The sequence below is a fragment of the Coregonus clupeaformis genome, chromosome 12 (assembly GCF_020615455.1).
Source record: "Coregonus clupeaformis isolate EN_2021a chromosome 12, ASM2061545v1, whole genome shotgun sequence".
NCBI lineage: Eukaryota > Metazoa > Chordata > Actinopteri > Salmoniformes > Salmonidae > Coregonus > Coregonus clupeaformis.
The window spans coordinates 21834968-21854167 of record NC_059203.1 but is presented as its reverse complement, the minus strand read 5'-3'; the positions used below and the strand labels follow the sequence as shown (position 1 = coordinate 21854167).

The following is a 19200-nucleotide window of genomic DNA, read 5'->3' as shown; positions in this document are numbered from 1 at the left end:
GCATTGGATTGGTGCATGGGCTGAAGGGAGTTTACACCATATTCCTCACACCAGTCCATTCCTTTTAAATCCACCAGGGGGAGTGTACACTTTAGCAGAATGGTAGAGAATTGGAACGCAGCCATGCACACCTCTAACTCTCCGGAATAGCACTCCTCTCTCTCTCTCTCTCTCTCTCTCTCTCTCTCTCTCTCTCGCTCTTACCTCTTCTCGTCCCTCACTTCACCTCCTTCTTCTGTCACCCTGTTCCGTTCCTGTCACCCCGTTCCGTTCCTGTCACCCCGTTCCGTTCCTGTCACCCCGTTCCGTTCCTGTCCCGACATTCTGTTCCTATGTGAGAGAGGAGGCGGAGGTCCGGGGCTCAGTAAGGGTTTGGGCCTTCTGTTGGGCTGGCCCACTGCTGTGTGTGTTTGTGTGTGTGTCACACACCTGCAGAATGTGTTTAAGTGACAAAAGAGTGTGTTGGGCAGGATGTGTGTGTGGGTCCCTGGTGTGTGTCTGTGTGTGTACACATTCACAACATTGTTCAGCGGACTCTGTTTAGGCAGTCTCCATATACACAGCACACACTGATGGTCTAAGCAATGTGTGCGTTTGTGCTCCTGTACTTTTCAGACTAGGGAACTGAACATTTGCCTCATCATTCTTTGTCCCCTGCGAACCGGAGGAATAAGTACAACTGGAAGGAAAGAGGGAGGGAGGAGTTTATTTTCCATCTGTCTCTTTTCATTTTCCAGACTCCTTCTCTTCCCAGTGGGGGACATATTTCCATTTCAGCTTGATCTGGCTGCCAAATTGAGTGTGTCCCGAGAACAACGCTCGCAGGCGGCATAGGCAAATAACATCTATCCATCTTGATTTGAAGGGAGAGCGAGGGGTTAGAGAGAGGGAGGGGTTAGAGAGAGGAGAGACAGCCAGCCAGACAGCATGCGGTCTCTGATTGTGAATTTCCATGTACACTGTGTCCCTCTTTCAGAACTAAAAGATGGGTTCTCTCTTTTCTTTTTCCTCTCTTCTTGTGTCCTTCTCGCTCTCCTCATCTCCTCTTCCCTAAATTCACTCCCCTCTACTGTTTACTGTCTTCTCTCCTCTCTCTCCCACCCTCTCTCTCTCCCTCTCTCCCCCTTCTCTCCATCTCTCCCCATCTCCCCCCTTCTCTCTCTCCATCTCCCCCCCCCCTCTCTCTCCCTCTTCCCTCCCTCTCTACCTCCCCTCTCCTCCCTGTCTCTCTCTCCCAGGTGCCCGTCCCCCTCAGAGCGTCAGGCTCGTCTGGAGGCAGTGAGGGAGGTATTCCTGGTTGCCTACAGCTCCACCGTGGGCCTCAAGTCCAGCGCGCCCAGCCCCTCTGGCGCCATCTCAGGCCTCCTGGAGCAGTTTGCCCGCGGCGTGGGCCTCCGAAGCACCAACAGCATCGTCTGATCTAGGATCAGGTCCCCCAACCCCAAGTGTGAACTCTGGGCCCGTAATTATTGTAATCATATAGTGTCTCAGAGTAGGAGTGCTGATATAAGATCCGTTTTTCCTCTTAGATCATATGGACAGGAAGGCCTGATTCTAGATCAGCACTCCTACCGTGAGGCTCTTTGTGAATAATAACGGTTGAATTGCGGTCCACAATCCGCATTCATCTCCATCGGGGGAAGCTACATCTCGTATGGACTCTAATAAAAATAAAAAGTGCCAAACTCCTCTACTCTATCCAGGGGCTGAAGCGTCCTTTATATTTGTTCGTAAAAAAATGTTTCCTTCTATTATTGTAAATCTCAAACGTTACATAGCCTGGATTTATTTTGTTCTTTCATTTCTCTTTTTTTAAAATGTTTTATTCATGCCGTTCGAACTTTATCTCTGAAGTTATTCATTTTTTAGTTTGCCACACATTTTTGTTGATTCAGGGAGTGTCTCGGGGGGGATAGCAATGTCAGCCACCTGGGAGAGAGAGACAGGGAGGAGAGGGGGGGTAGAGAAGGGAGGGTGAGAGGGGCGGGGGTGGGTAGAATAAGGGAAAGCCATTGTACTTAAACATGTGCAGCATTTTTCTTAGAGTTTGGTGCTATGAGTGTGGTCAGAGTAAAATTGACTTGTTACATGCAGAGCATTCAAAGCATATAATGTGGAGTTCTTCCTCTTCTGTTTTTCAAATAATTATTTGGGATTTAATGTGCTGATCGTCCTAAATCGAGGACGCCACACTCTTTTCTTCAGTGACCGAACACTCAAAAAAGCTGCTATTCAGTGCTGAATCAAAAGGAAGCGTTGTAGTGGATACTGTGGTTGTCATACAAACAGCACTAGCTAAGTGTGTCAGGGCAATAGAAACATGCTGTTTCTTTTTATAACCAAATGTGGCATAGGAAAGTCAAATATCAAGCTGGATGTAGCTTAATTTTGTTGAATTTAATATATCAGCCTATTTTTGAATTGGTTACTCATTTTTAATAATTGGACTTGTGGTCAGTTAAGTCACTTTTATGTGTAGACTTTTAAGCAAAGAAATGTTGCATTGTCACCCTACAAATCATTTTCATACTGTCTTCAGTATGGCTATGTGCACATACACACCATCATTAGACTGGTCCCAGACCTGTTTGTGCTGTCATGCCGACGTCTACGGTTGTGACGTGAACAGATCCAGGCTACACCATCATTAGACTGGTCCCAGACCTGTTTGTGCTCTCATGCCGACGTCTACGTTTGTGACGTGAACAGATCCAGGCTACACCATCATTACCTGGGCTGCAGACCACACACCAGAAGCCAGTCCTATTACTGGGCTGTGTTGAAAGCCTTTGAAGTTCTTTAAAAGTCCTTCACAAGGTTTAGATTTGAGCCCACTTCTGACAGCTATTCATATGGTCAGTCACTTCATCTCTCAACTTTTGTCTCTCAGTTGTGCAACATGACGGCTCCGAGCCACACTGCTGTCAGCCTTTATCGTTTTATGTACATTTGTGGCTGCGTTCCAGGGCGACTACATTGCAGTCGCCTCGCGACACCTGGATAGGTGTTAATCGTATCAACTTACTGCATCAGATAATCTAGCAATCTGAAACCTGACTGCAGTCAAAGACATGGCACAGAACCATTGGTTGATGCGAGCAGCATGACTGCAATGTAGTCAGCCTGGAACATGACCTCTCTCTTGGTGACTTAAGCTGGCTTCACGTGCTCGTGGGAAGTCGTAAGTCCGGCATGAGTTTGTTCAAGTGCTTTTAAAGTCGGAACAATTATTCAACCATTAAGATTTCAGCTAGCTTGATGAGCTAGCTAAGGGTGGATTTACATAAGTAAACTATGTCTAGTGAGATCTGTCTTTAACATCAGATGTGCAACTTTTCTGTTTACACTACCTTGAATGTGGTGTGGCCAAAGCCACATTCCTGCTTCATGTGTGAGTTCAGCTATTAACATACCGTAAATACCTATAGTTTATAGATCAACAGGTTTATAGACAGAAAGGTTAGCAATTCAAACTTTACAGGAGCTTCTCATCTAAAACATATTGCACATAGTGTTGCTAAGGAGGTAGTGAGGGAGACATGTTAGAGATATTTGAATCTACATCCGTCTCTTTACATTACACAAGTATCTCTTCTGGACCCATCTCTTTCTGTTGTGAAAGTAGTGTAGTGTAAAGAGGCCCTAACATTGCTAATAATAAAGTTAGCTAGCTTGCTTAACATTGACAATATTGTCAAACTAGCTACATTATCCACATTGACAAGGTTGTAATAGTCAAAAACGGATTTGTTGCCATCTTTTGGTTGAAAAGGTAAAAGCTCAGTCCGTGGTGAAGCGGCACAACTCCGGTAACAACATTTTCTCAGTTTCCCTATTTGTAATTCCGATTTGGAGGGTCTTTCAAGTGAAATTTCCAACTGGGTTCTAGACGCTTCCGATAACTCTGATAGCACGTGAAGGCTGCATTAATGGCCTAGTAAAAGCTATCTTGCTGCATGAGCCAGTTGACTTGGGGCTTACTTTGGATCAGTTCGCTGCCACTGAACAGTGATCTCTCCCTATCTATCCTATCCTCTCTCTACTATCTCAGTTATCACTTCTTCTTTGAGATCCGAAACAAGCCTTTTAGATCAGGAAGATGAGACTGGCCACGTTACAGGCCAACTACATTGCTGTTGCCTGCCAGATCACACAACGCCTGGATAGGTGTTTAACAAACCTAACCACATCATATGATGAAGTAAATTTGATGCCCGACTGCTAAATCGATGACGTGGCACGCACCCATTGGTTGCTGCATGACTGCAATGTAGTCGGCCTGGAAAGTGACCATTAGGGAGGTAGCAATTATGTGGGCCAATGGCAGTGTTGTGGCGTCATTGCGTTGAGAGAGAATAGTTTAATGCCTCGATCACGTCATCGGAGATTCTGAAATGTACGACTTGCTGACTGGTAGAAAGATGGTACCCTAGTTTCCCACTTGGGAAGGATCAGAATCAACCAATAAGAAGCTCTACGCAAATAATTTGCATTCATTTTAACTCGAAGGTCCCGAGTTTCCGACAAGAGCTGAACCCGGTATTAGCCAGCACTTACTGGGATTTTTTTTAGCTTGATTGCGACGCCAAATGGTTTCGACGGCTGCAGTACAGTACTGTGCCTCAGGACCTTTTGTTGTGCCTTTTCACCGGGAGCAGTGGAAGAGATTCTTATACGGCTTGAGTTGTTAAAAAAAAAAAAAAAAAAATTGAGAATCCACAACGAAAGGCAAGCTGCAAGCTAGTGGCTTTTCCCCTCTATATCAATCACTTGAATGGAAAATGATTTATATTTGTTCAGTCTTTGTTCATTCACATTTGTCAATGGCAATTGATCATGATGAACAGCCTTCTGTAAAGTCTGTTGGGATTAGATATTTATGTCAATCAGTAGGGTCTAGAGCTGTTAAGGGGGAGGGGTTGGTTAAGATTCAAGGATATTGGTGCGAGATGTTACCTTTTGTAGAGTACTCTCACTTGTCAACCAGTGTGCAGACTGATGCAATATTGTACATCTGGGTATACCTCAATTGTCCATTCTCTGTCTCATTCAATCTTCCAACAGTCTACTTAATTGGAAGCTTACTTGGTGACTTGATTTTACTTGTCCAATCCTTTAAAATCAAATAAAGGAAACCACTGTGCCATTGGTCCTTCCTCCCATGTCCTGTATTAATCAACTGATATGATTTACCATACCAGAGAAATGATTGAATATGTCCACGGTAGGATACATTGGTGGCACTTGGTTCTATTCCTAAAGGTCCCTGTTGGTGGCTATAAGCAGCCTGCCAGCCCCAGAGTCCGTAGATCATTTATTTGCAGTTGATCCATACCGCTTCACACTTTAGGATTACACAAGCACCTGAAGCGATTGTTCAACTCATCCCATGTTTTTGCATGTAATTTCCCCAACTAATTAAAACTAGTTGAATACAGTACATGGATATATTTTATTTTAATATTTTTTTTTCCCCCCTCTTGATTTTACTGAAATGCTGCATTGGACAATCATTATCCTGTATATTGTATGTTTTTAATTTATCTTGTTTTTTTCGTTTTTAAATTGCTCTTAATTGTCGCCAGTGAGGCTACATTGAGAAAGCTGAATTGATCTTCAGGTGGTAATTATGAATAAAGAAAACTTTTTTTTTTGTATGTACAATCATTTCTACCCTGAATCATTGATCCTATATTTTAGACTTTAAAAGATGTGCAGAGAAACGGGCCACTGGCTATAGGCTCTGCTGGCTATGCTGATTTTCACATTCTCTGCAAACCCAGTGTTTTAATCATAGAGATCATATCATTCATTATGATTAGGCTATCAGGAATGATATGATCATTGTATAATTCATTATATCTAATTCTATGGTTCTGGTCAAATGGTGACAGTAGTCTATGTGGTAAGCCTACACTTTTTAAATGTTTATTTATTGTTTAAAAAATTTCTATGGAGGTCCATCCTCCCTTTCCTGTCCTAACTGGGGGAAGCTCCACTGGTGACCTATTGTGGGACTAACCTACAGTTGAAGTCGGAAGTTTACATACACTTAGGTTGGAGTCATTAAAAATTGTTTTTCAACCACTCCACAAATTTCTTGTTAACCAACTATAGTTTTGGCAAGTCATCTACTTTGGCAAGTCATCTACTTTGCAAGGACATCTACTTTGTGCATGACACAAGTAATTTTTCCAACAATTGTTTACAGACAGATTATTTATCTTATAATTCACTGTATCACAATTCCAGTGGGTCAGAAGTTTACATACACTAAATTGACTGTGCCTTTTAAACAGCTTGGAAAATTCCAGAAAATGATGTCATGGCTTTAGAAGCTTCTGATAGGCTAATTGACATAATTTGAGTCAATTGGAGGTGTACCTGTGGATGTATTTCAAGGCCTACCTTCAAACTCAGTGCCTCTTTTCTTGACATCATGGGAAAATCAAAAGAAATCAGCCAAGACCTCAGACATTTTTTTGTAGACCTCCACAAGTCTAGATCATCCTTGGGATGAACGCCTGAAGGTACCACGTTCATCTGTACAAACAACAGTACGCAAGTATAAACACCATGGGACCACGCAGCTGTCATACTGCTCAGGAAGGAGACGCGTTCTGTCTCCTAGAGATGAACGTACGTTGGTGCGAAAAGTGCAAATCAATCCCAGAACAACAGCAAAGGACCTTGTGAAGATGCTGGAGGAAACGGGTATAAAAGTATCTATATCCACAGTAAAACAAGTCCTATATTGACATAACCTGAAAGGCCGCTCAGCAAGGAAGAAGCCACTGCTCCAAAACCGCCATAATAAAGACAGACTACGGTTTGCAACAGCACATGTGACAAAGATTGTACTTTTTGGAGAAATGTCCTCTGCTCTGATGAAACAAAAATAGAACTGTTTGGCCATAATGACCATCGTTATGTTTGGAGGAAAAAGGGGGTTGCTTGCAAGCCGAAGAACACCATCCCAACCGTGAAGCACGGGGGTGGCAGCATCATGCTGTAGGGGTGCTTTGCTGCAGGAGGGACTGGTGCACTTCACAAAATAGATGGCATCATGAGGAAGGAAAATTATGTGGATATATTGAAGCAACATCTCAAGACATCAGTCAGGAAGTTAAAGCTTGGTCGCAAATGGGTCTTCCAAATGGACAATGACCCCAAGCATATTTCCAAAGTTGTGGCAAAATGGCTTAAGGACAACAAAGTCAAGGACCTCAATCCTATAGAAAATGTGTGGGCAGAACTGAAAAAGCGTGTGCGAGCAAGGAGGCCTACAAACTCGACTCAGTTACACCAGCTCTGTCAGGAGGAATGGGCCAAAATTCACCCAACTTATTGTGGGAAGCTTGTGGATGGCTACCCGAAACGTTTAACCCAAGTTAAACAATTTAAAGGCAATGCTACCAACTACTAATGGTTTATGCAAACTTCTGACCCACTGGGAATGTGATGAAAGAAATAAAAGATGAAATAAATAATTCTCTCTACTATTATTCTGACATTTCACATTCATAAAATAAAGTGGTGATCCTAACTGACCTAAGACGGAATTTCTACTAGGATTAAATGTCAGGAATTGTAAAAAACTGAGTTTAAATGTATTTGGCTAAGGTGTATGTAAACTTCCGACTTAACTGTTATATATTCTTGATATTGTGAAGTAAAACACATTTATCATTTCCTATCCACACACACCCCTATTTACTATCTTCTTTAAAAAATAAAATAATACACAGTTGAGCTGCATAGAGCACACACGTTAATGCCGCATTAACTTGAAATCCAACAATTCTGCTGGCAGCAACTTCCGAAAGTCTCTGCCTCCACCTGCAGATGGATAAGCAAAAAAACGGCGCGAAGGACCCGTCAATGCGTTCCAAATGACGCGCACTACGTTCTCTCGCGCTCCTCAATGAATGAAATAGCATCCACCACCACACTTTCATGCATGGAATGTCTCTAGCGCTGCCCCACTTGCCTCATCCACAGGTATGCACCTCGCGCTCAACTCTGAAGCTATTTGGTGCTTTTGTCTCTTTTTCTTCCAGGTGAATGGAACATATTTTCAAACAAAATATCGGCCAAGAGTAGTGGCAGATCAAAGCTGAGAAGTTCACATTTAAGAAGAACTGATTTGAAGCCTGACCATGGCGACAATTGGGGATTTCGACCCGCTCAACTCCACCGTACCTGCGACTAAAATAGAACTTACCGTCTCGTGCAGGTAAGACCAGCGTAATCACAACGTATCCAATGTCATTATTGAATAAAACATGTTAGATATACGCTGTTGATAATGTTGTAGAATGATAGACTATCAACTGGAATGAGTGTTGTAGCCTATATCTTATTTGGCACGGAGCCGTTTGCGCATCAATATTTTGCACATAATTAGTACCTCAACTATACTCAAACCTCTGTTGGCTAAAGTCGTGATTTCATTTTTTTTTTTTATCTCAATAAGTGTCTTGTATCTCTGTGCAAAACTCAGACGCTTGCAAGGAATTTGCATTAACAGTGGGTATAGAGCTGCGTGGGGGTACAGCAGCATAACGGTATTAATTCTGAGTGGCTTCGAGAGAGCTCCAACAGGCGTAACTCACAGATCACATGGATAGGTTATGGATATTAATACGCCGCCGTCCATGTTCTTGTCACATTCAAATCAGCTAGACGGTGTGTGAGAGGAAGGAGTAGGTGCTCACATTTTATTCAGGTCAGGAGTGCCGTGCGCACTTCTCCATCACTTATTTTCACAGTGGAACTTTGCATGTCCAAGAAGAAGAATTACGTAGGTACCACTGGAATCGAGATTCTGTCCTAACCAATGCCTTAATTCATAGTGTTTGACCTGGTAAACACAAGTAGGCCCTATACAGCCTAGTTGTCTTAAAGCCTGTTGGAGTGCTAAGCTTGGTGCACCTTAGTCCTTATTTAGGGGATTTACTTAGGCTTACTTGAAAAACAAAAGCCACATGGGTAGGTGGAAAGAACATCATTATGTTGCTTTCATTATTTACAGCTACATGTTTCCACTTAGATGTTGGATAAATCACAATCATAGGCTAAACATTCATTTTAAATACAATCCCATTAATTCATGACATCTGTTCAGACACAGTTGAAAACAGTTTTTTAAAATGTAGATTTCAGTAGGCTACATCTTCAGCTGCAAGTATAGATTGAAAGGAAATAGCTAACAAAAGTAATTTTCTTTAAACAAACTTGTTTGGGTGGCAAATGTAAATATTGGCGAGTTTAGCATTTTCAGCCTACCTCGGCCTATGGAACAGACAGGGCTGGTCTACAGGGGGGCGGGGTGGCAAGGGGGGATTGTCTGACACTGACAGAATGGGGTTGGGTGAATTCCCCCCTGAAACACACACTCCATGGCAACTGGGCATCAGCTGTGAATATGAGAGAGTACTTGGCGCATAGAGACCCACAGGGTCTTGACAGCCAAACTCAGAAAAATACATGAATAATCTAAACAAACAGGCCATAGTCAGTGGGCCAGTTAATTTTATTTTGTTATTTCTTAGAGGGTAGATTGTGGCTTCTATCAATGTAATTATCTGCATAATTTCCAATCCCCCATATATTGTTTGGTAAATACACTGCTCAAAAAAATAAAGGGAACACTAAAATAACACATCCTAGATCTGAATGAATGAAATAATCTTTTTAAATACTTTTTTCTTTACATAGTTGAATGTGCTGACAACAAAATCACACAAAAATTATCAATGGAAATCAAATTTATCAACCCATGGAGGGCTGGATTTGGAGTCACCCTCAAAATTAAAGTGGAAAACCACACTACAGGCTGATCCAACTTTGATGTAATGTCCTTAAAATAAGTCAAAATGAGGCTCAGTAGTGTGTGTGGCCTCCACGTGCCTGTATGACCTCCCTACAACGCCTGGGCATGCTCCTGATGAGGTGGCGGATGGTCTCCTGAGGGATCTCCTCCCAGACCTGGACTAAAGCATCCGCCAACTCCTGGACAGTCTGTGGTGCAACGTGCCGTTGGTGGTTGGAGCGAGACATGATGTCCCAGATGTGCTCAATTGGATTCATGTCTGGGGAACGGGCGGGCCAGTCCATAGCATCAATGCCTTCCTCTTGCAGGAACTGCTGACACACTCCAGCCACATGAGGTCTAGCATTGTCTTGCATTAGGAGGAACCCAGGGCCAACCGCACCAGCATATGGTCTCACAAGGGGTCTGAGGATCTCATCTCGGTACCTAATGACAGTCAGGCTACCTCTGGCGAGCACATGGAGGGCTGTGCGGCCCCCCAAAGAAATGCCAACCCACACCATGACTGACCCACCGCCAAACCGGTCATGCTGGAGGATGTTGCAGGCAGCAGAACGTTCTCCACGGCGTCTCCAGACTCTGTCACGTCTGTCACATGTGCTCAGTGTGAACCTGCTTTCAACTGTGAAGAGCACAGGGCGCCAGTGGCGAATTTGCCAATCTTGGTGTTCTCTGGCAAATGCCAAACGTCCTGCACAGTGTTGGGCTGTAAGCACAACCCCCACCTGTGGACGTCGGGCCCTCATACCACCCTCATGGAGTCTGTTTCTGACTGTTTGAGCAGACACATGCACATTTGTTGCCTGCTGGAGGTCATTTTGCAGGGCTCTGGCAGTGCTCCTCCTGCTCCTCCTTGCACAAAGGCGGAGGTAGCAGTCCTGCTGCTGGGTTGTTGCCCTCCTACGGCCTCCTCCACATCTCCTGATGTACTGGCCTGTCTCCTGGTAGCGCCTCCATGCTCTGGACACTACGCTGACAGACACAGCAAACCTTCTTGCCACAGCTCGCATTGATGTGCCATCCTGGATGAGCTGCACTACCTGAGCCACTTGTGTGGGTTGTAGACTCCATCTCATGCTACCACTAGGGTGAAAGCACCGCCAGCATTCAAAAGTGACCAAAACATCAGCCAGGAAGCATAGGAACTGAGAAGTGGTCTGTGGTCACCACCTGCAAAACCAGTCCTTTATTGGGGGTGTCTTGCTAATTGCCTATAATTTCCACCTGTTGTCTATTCCATTTGCACAACAGCATGTGAAATTTATTGTCAATCAGTGTTGCTTCCTAAGTGGACAGTTTGATTTCACAGAAGTGTGATTGACTTGGAGTTACATTTTGTTGTTTAAGTGTTCCCTTTATTTTTTGAGCAGTGTATATACACTACCGGTCAAAAGTTTTAGAACACCTACTCATTCATTTTTACTATTTTCTACATTGTAGAATAATAGTGAAGACGTCAAAACTATGAAATAACACATATGGAAGCATGTAGTAACCAAAGAAGTGTTAAACAAATCAAAATATATTTTATATTTGAGATTCTTCAAATAGCCACCCTTTGCCTTGATGACAGCTTTGCATACTCTTGGCATTCTCTCAACCAGCTTCATGAGGTGTGCCTTCTTAAAAGTTAATTTGTGGAATTTCTTTCCTTCTTAATGCGTTTGAGCCAATCAGTTGTGTTTTGACAAGGTGGGGGGGGTATACAGAAGATAGTCCTATTTGGTAAAAGACCAAGTCCTTATTATGGCAAGAACAGCTCAAATAAGCAAAGAGAAACGACAGTCCATCATTACTTTAAGACATGAAGTTCAGTCAATATGGAAAATGTCAAGAACTTTGAAAGTTTCTTCAAGTGCAGTCGCAAAAACCATCAAGCACTATGATGAAACTGGCTCTCATTTGGACATCCACAGGAATGGAAGACCCAGAGTTACCTCTGCAGCAGAGGATAAATTCATTAGAGTTACCAGCCTCAGAAATTGCAGCCCAAATAATGCTTCACAGAGTTCAAGTAACAGAAACATCTCAACATCAACTGTTCAGAGGAGACTGTGTGAATCAGGCCTTCATGGTCAAATTGCTGCAAAGAAACCACTAATAAAGGACACCAATAATAAGAAGAGACTTGCTTGGGCCAAGAAATATAAGCAATGGACATTAGACCGGTGGAAATTTGGTTTGAGTCCAAATTTGAGAGTTTTGGTTCCAACCGCCGTGTCTTTGTGAGACGCGGTGTGGGTGAAAGGTTGATGTCCACATGTGTATTTCCCACCGTAAAGCACGGAGGAGGAGGTGTTATGGTGTGGGGGTGCTTTGCTGTTGACACTGTCTGTCATTTTTTTAGAATTCAAGGCACACATAACCAGCATGGCTACCACAGCATTCTGTAGCGATACGCCATCCCATCTGGTTTGGGTTTAGTGGGACTATCATTTGTTTTTCAACAGGACAATGACCGAACACACCTCCAGGCTGTGTAAGGGCTATTTTACTAAGAGGGAGAGTGATGGAGTGCTGCATCAGATGACCTGCCCTCCACAATCCCCTGACCTCAACCAAATTGAGATTGTTTGGGATGAGTTGGACCTCAGAGTGAAGGAAAAGCAGCCAACAAGTGCTCAGCATATGTGGGAACTCCTTCAAGTCTGTTGGAAAAGCATTCCAGGTGAAACTGGTTGAGAGAATGTCAAGAGTGTGCAAAGCTGTCATCAAAGCAAAGGGTGGGTATTTGAAGAATCTCAAATATAAAATATATTTTGATTGGTTTAACACTTTTTTGCTTACTACCTGATTCCATATGTGTTATTTCATAGTTTTGATGTCTTCACTATTATTCTACAATGTAAAAAATAGTACAAATAAAGAAAAAGCCTTTATTGAGTAGGTGTGTCCAAACTTTTGACTGGTAGTGTAAGTATTCAGACCCTTTACTCAGTACGTTGTTGAATCACCTTTGGCAGCGATTACAGCCTCAAGTCTTCTTGGGTATGACACTACAAGCTTGGCACACCTGTATTTGGGGCGTTTCTCCCATTATTCTCTGCAGATCCTCTCAAGCTCTGTCAGGTTGCATGGGGAGCGTCGCTGCACAGCTATTTTCAGGTCTCTCCAGAGATGTTCAATCGGGATCAAGTCCTGGCTCTGGCTGGGCCACTCAAGGACATTCAGAGACTTGTCCCGAAGCCACTCCTGCGTTGTCTTGGCTGTGTGCTTAGGGTCGTTGTCCTTCGCCCCAGTCTGAGGTCCTGAGCGCTCTGGAGCAGGTTTTCATCAAGGATCTCACTGTACTTGGCTCCGTTCATCTTTCCCTTGATCCTGACTAGTCTCCCAGTCACTGCCACTGAAAAACATCCCCACAGCATGATGCTGCCACCACCACCATGCTTCATCTTAGGGATGGTGCCAGGTTTCCTCCAGATGTAACGCTTGGCATTCAGGCCAAAGAGTTCAATCTTGGTTTCATCAGACCAGAGAATCTTGTTTCTCATGGTCTGAGAGTCCTTTATGTGCCTTTTGGCAAACTCCAAGCGGGCTGTCATGTGCCTTTTACTGAGGAGTGGCTTCCGTCTGGCCACTCTACCATAAAGGCCTGATTGGTGGAGTGCTGCAGAGATGGTTGTCCTTCTGGAAGGTTCTCCCATCTCCACAGAGGAACTCTGGAGCTCTGTCAGAGTGACCATTGGGTTCTTGGTCACCTCCCTGACCAATGCCCTTCTCCCCCGATTGCTCAGTTTGGCCAGGCGGCCAGCTCTAGAAAGAGTCTTGATAGTTCCAAACTTCTTCCATTTTAAGAATGATGGAGGCCACTGTGTTATTGGGGCCCTTCAATGCTGCAGAAATGTTTTGGTACCCTTCCCCAGATCTGTGCCTCGACACAATCCTGTCTCGGAGCTCTATGGACAATTCCTTCGATCGCATGGCTTGGTTTTTGCTCTGACATGCGCTGTCAACTGTGGGACCTTATATAGACAGGTGTGTGCCTTTCCAAATCATGTCCAATCAATTGAATCTACCACAGGTGGACTCCAATCAAGTTGTAGAAACATCTCAAGGATGATCAATGGAAACAGGATGCACCTGAGCTCAATTTCGAGTCTTATTGCAAAGGATCTGAATACTTATGTAAATAAGGTATTTCTGTTTTTTTTTTATAATAAATGTGCAAAAATTTAAATAACTGTTTTTCGCTTTGTCATTATTGGGTATTGTGTGTAGATTGATGAGGAAAATTGTTTATTTAATCAATTTTAGAATAAGGTTGTAACCTTACAAAATTTGGAAAAAGGGAAGGGGTCTGAATACTTTCCGAATGCACTGTATATGACAATTATTTGATGGTTTGACCGCATTCTGTCCCCTATCAACACTTTTTAAACTTTTGGTGCCAGCGAGAATGACATAAGAAAGTAGTCAAGATGGCTAGCTTGATTGAGCCTCCTCCATGTATATCTCACTAGGTCAGGTTATTTAAGCCTCCATATATCCACTAGTTCCAATATATCCATGATATTTGTGATTTCTTTAAGTGCATGAGTGGGATAGTTTGTAGTGTGATTTCCTTTACGGTCCATTGAGGTATTTAAAACCGTATTATAATCTCCCTCCATTTTAATAGAGTCTTGTAAATATGGGAGAAGTTTATTTCGCCCCCTCAGTAATTTTCCCACACAACTTAATCTAAAATGGTTGAATGAGTTTCCTGTAAACAATAGCTATTATATTCCTTCTCTTTTAGCAGGTAAATACTGATCGTCTTTTCTTATTATCTGCTAAGCCATTACAATTATAACTGGTTATACTTATTTCACCATTTACCATAATGAGATACAAGTTTCAATTATATTTATCATAATATACTGTATGTTTGTAAACTTACAATTACAAAGTACCATGATGATTGAGTGTCCAATAGCTTTACCATGATATTTGCACTGCTACTGAGTAAACCTCCAATTGTTCTCTACTCCCCCCATCCCAAGTTGGGTTGTCGTCCCAGTGACTGGCAGACCACCCTGTCCACCTGGATCCTCGGGCCTTTGAGATATTGGGACCCATCCTTTGAAAAGAGCACACAGTGCCACCTACAGAATAGAAGCAGATCAACAGCCAAAAGCAATTCCAACGCCCTCACCTCGATTTTACTGTATACAGTTATTCAAAATATACAGTGAGGGAAAAAAGTATTTGATCCCCTGCTGATTTTGTACGTTTGCCCACTGACAAAGAAATGATCAGTCTATAATTTTAATGGTAAGTTTATTTGAACAGTGAGAGACAGAATAACAACAAAGAAATCCAGAACAACGCTTGTCAAAAATGTTATAAATTGATTTGCATTTTAATGAGGGAAATCAGTATTTGACCCCCTCTCAATCAGAAAGATTTCTGGCTCCCAGGTGTCTTTTATAGAGGTAACGAGCTGAGATTAGGAGCACACACTTAAAGGGAGTGCTCCTAATCTCAGCTTGTTACCTGTATAAAAGACACCTGTCCACAGAAGCAATCAATCAATCAGATTCCAAACTCTCCACCATGGCCAAGACCAAAGAGCTCTCCAAGGATGTCAGGGACAAGATTGTAGACCTACACAGGGCTGGAATGGGCTACAAGACCATCGCCAAGCAGCTTGGTGAGAATGTGACAACAGTTGGTGCGATTATTCGCAAATGGAAGAAACACAAAATAACTGTCAATCTCCCTCGGCCTGGGGCTCCATGCAAGATCTCACCTCGTGGAGTTTCAATGATCATGAGAACGGTGAGGAATCAGCCCAGAACTACACGGGAGGATCTTGTCAAGGATCTCAAGGCAGCTGGGACCATAGTCACCAAGAAAACAATTGGTAACACACCACGCCGTGAAGGACTGAAATCCTGCAGCGCCCGCAAGGTCCCCCTGATCAAGAAAGGCACATATACAGGCCTGTCTGAAGTTTGCCAATGAACATCTGAATGATTCAGAGGAGAACTGGGTGAAAGTGTTGTAGTCAGATTAGACCAAAATGGAGCTCTTTGGCATCAACTTAACTCGCCGTGTTTGGAGGAGGAGGAATGCTGCCTATGACCCCAAGAACACCATCCCCACCGTCAAACATGGAGGTGGAAACATTATGCTTTGGGGGTGTTTTTCTGCTAAGGGGACAGGACAACTTCACCGCATCAAAGGGACGATGGACGGGGCCATGTACCGTCAAATCTTGGGTGAGAACCTCCTTCCCTCAGCCAGGGCATTGAAAATGGGTCGTGGATGGGTATTCCAGCATGACAATGACCCAAAACACACGGCCAAGGCAACAAAGGAGTGTCTCAAGAAGAAGCACATTAAGGTCCTGGAGTGGCCTAGCCAGTCTCCAGACCTTAATCCCATAGACAAAATCCCTCCTGAGATGTGTGCAAACCTGGTGGCCAACTACAAGAAACGTCTGACCTCTGTGATTGCCAACAAGGGTTTTGCCACCAAGTACTAAGTCATGTTTTGCAGAGGGGTCAAATACTTATTTCCCTCATTAGAATGCAAATAAATTTATAACATTTTTGACATGCATTTTTCTGGATTTTTTTGTTGTTATTCTGTCTCTCACTGTTCAAATAAACCTACCATTAACATTATAGACTGATCATGTCTTTGTCAGTGGGCAACCGTACAAAATCAGCAGGGGATCAAATACTTTTTTCCCTCACTGTATATTGTCAAGGCTGAGGTGTATGTGGTGTGGGAGTCAGGCGCAGGACACCGAAGCTTAGTCCAACAAAGTTTACTTTTGAACCACAAGGCAAAGATACAATGAACGGCCTCAAAACAAAACAGAGGCGAGCAATTACGCAACTATGCGTAACACAACAAAACAGAGAAAAAACACGCAGCACTATGGACAGGAGAAAAACAACACACAACCTAACCAATACAAAACAGGCAACTTATAGAACACGTAATCAGACACAAACGGACACAGGTGTAATAGACAGACAAAAGCAATCAAACATAGAAACATTCAACGGTGGCAGCTAGTACTCCGGGGACGACGAACGCCGAAGCCTGCCCGAACTAGGAGGAGGAGCAGCCTCGGCAGAATCCGTGACAGTACCCCCCCCTTGACGCGCGGCTCCAGCCGTGCGCCGACCCCGGCCTCGGGGACGGCCAGGAGGACGCGGACCCGGGCGCGTGGGATGCCCACGGTGGAACTCAGTCAGGAGGGATGGATCTAGGATGTCCCTCCTAGGCACCCAGCACCGTTCCTCCGGACTGTACCCCTCCCACTCCACGAGATACTGGAGACCACTCATCCGGCGCCTCGAGTCCAAGATGGTCCGGACCCTGTACGCCGGGGCCCCCTCGATGTCCAAAGGGGGCGGAGGGGTCTCTCCTATCTTATCTTCTTGGAGTGGGCCAGCTACCACCGGCCTGAGAAGAGACACATGGAACGAGGGGTTAATATTCTTGTAATCAATAGGCAGTTGTAACCTGTAACACACCTCGTTCAATCTTCTCAGGACTTTAAAGGGCCCCACAAACCGCCGACCCAGCTTCCGGCAGGGCAGGCGGAGGGGCAGGTTTCGAGTCGAGAGCCAGACTCGATCTCCCGGTGCGTACACCGGTCCCTCACTGCGGTGGCGATCGGCGCTCGCCTTTTGTCGACGGATGGCCCGCTGCAGATGGACATGGGCAGCGTCCCACGTCTCCTCCGAGCGCCGAATCCACTCATCCACCGCAGGGGCCTCGATCTGGCTCTCGTGCCATGGTGCCAGGACCGGCTGATACCCTAAAACACACTGGAAAGGTGTTAAATTGGTGGAGGAGTGGCGGAGAGAGTTCTGGGCCATCTCTGCCCAGGGGATATACCTAGACCACTCCTCCGGCCGGCCCTGGCAATAGGACCTCAGAAACCTACCCACATCCTGGTTGACTCTTTCAACCTGCCCATTGCTCTCTGGGTGGTACCCCGAGGTAAGGCTCACCGAGACCCCCAAACATTCCATGAACGCCCCCCAGACTCTGGAGGTGAACTGGGGACCTCGGTCAGACACAATATCCTCGGGGACCCCATAGTGCCGGAACACGTGGGTAAATAGGGCCTCAGCGGTCTGTAGGGCAGTAGGGAGACCCGGCATTGGGAGGAGACGACAGGCCTTGGAAAACCGATCCACAACGACCAAAATGGTGGTATTCCCCTGGGAGGGGGGTAGGTCGGTCACAAAATCCACCGAGAGGTGGGACCATGGTCGTTGTGGAACGGGCAGGGGATGTAACTTTCCCCTGGGCAAATGTCTAGGTGCCTTACACTGGGCGCACACCGAGCAGGAGGAGACATAAACCCTCACATCCTTAGCTAACGTTGGCCACCAGTATTTCACGCTAAGGCAGTGCACTGTCCGGCCAATACCTGGATGTCCAGAGGAGGGTGATGTATGAGCCCAATAAATAAGGCGATCACGAACCTCGAGCGGAACGTACGTCCGCCCCACAGGACACTCGGGGGAGTAGGGTCGGTACGCAGTGCCCGCTCGATCTCCGCATCGACCTCCCACACCACCGGAGCCACCAGACAAGACTCCGGCAGTATGGGAGTAGGCTCAATGGACCTCTCCTCTGTGTCATACCGCCGGGACAGGGCGTCTGCCTTACCGTTCTGGGACCCTGGGATGTATGTGATCTTAAAAACAAACCGGGTCAGGAACATGTTCCACCTAGCCTGCCGAGGGTTCAATCTCCTAGCTGCCCGGATGTACTCCAGGTTACGGTGGTCAGTCAGAATGAGGAAAGGGTGTTGAGCCCCCTCAAGCCAATGCCTCCACACCTTTAGGGCCTGGACTACAGCTAACAGCTCCCTGTCCCCTACGTCATAATTACGCTCCGCCGAGCTGAGCTTCTTAGAATTGAACGCACAGGGGCGGAGCTTAGGTGGCGTGCCGGACCGTTGCGACAGGACTGCCCCAATACCGGCCTCGGACGCGTCTACCTCTACTTGGAATGGTAAAGAGGGATCCGGATGCGCCAGCACCGGAGCAGAGGTGAACAGGTTTTTCAGTTTGACAAATGCCCTGTCCGCCTCAGCTGACCACTGCAAGCGAACCGGACCCCCCTTTAGCAGGGACGTAATGGGAGCTGCAACCTGTCCAAAGCCCCGGATAAACCTCCGGTAGTAATTAGCAAAACCCAAAAACTGCTGCACCTCTTTTACAGTGGTTGGAGTTTGCCAATTACGCACGGCCGACACACGGTCAACCTCTATCTTCACTCCAGACGCGGACAACCGATAACCCAAAAAGGAGACGGACTCCTGGAAGAACAAGCATTTCTCTGCCTTGACATACAAGTCATGCTCCAACAGTCTCCTCAACACTCGGCGCACCAGGGATACATGC

General features: G+C 45.2%; 2 protein-coding genes across 4 annotated transcripts in view; both read left to right on the top strand.

The window, feature by feature from the left end:
* The window catches only part of LOC121578437 (myotubularin-related protein 14), a 35589-nt gene extending 30879 nt beyond the window's left edge, over positions 1 to 4710 (top strand). For 2 of the 3 annotated variants that reach the window (XM_045223735.1, XM_045223733.1), the window contains one exon: positions 1239 to 4710. In XM_045223735.1, coding sequence (XP_045079670.1) covers positions 1239 to 1419 — 181 coding nt within the window. In that variant the 3' untranslated portion in view covers positions 1420 to 4710. Of the gene's footprint in view, positions 1 to 615; positions 1153 to 1238 lie in introns of those variants that run through there. The other variant, XM_045223734.1, reaches the window with a different exon arrangement.
* A 3266-nt stretch (positions 4711 to 7976) lies between these two features.
* The window catches only part of LOC121578009 (copine-9-like), a 185751-nt gene continuing 174527 nt past the window's right edge, over positions 7977 to 19200 (top strand). Inside the window, exon 1 of the mRNA XM_041892046.1 lies at positions 7977 to 8236. Coding sequence (XP_041747980.1) covers positions 8160 to 8236 — 77 coding nt within the window. The 5' untranslated portion in view covers positions 7977 to 8159. The remainder of the gene's footprint in view (positions 8237 to 19200) is intronic.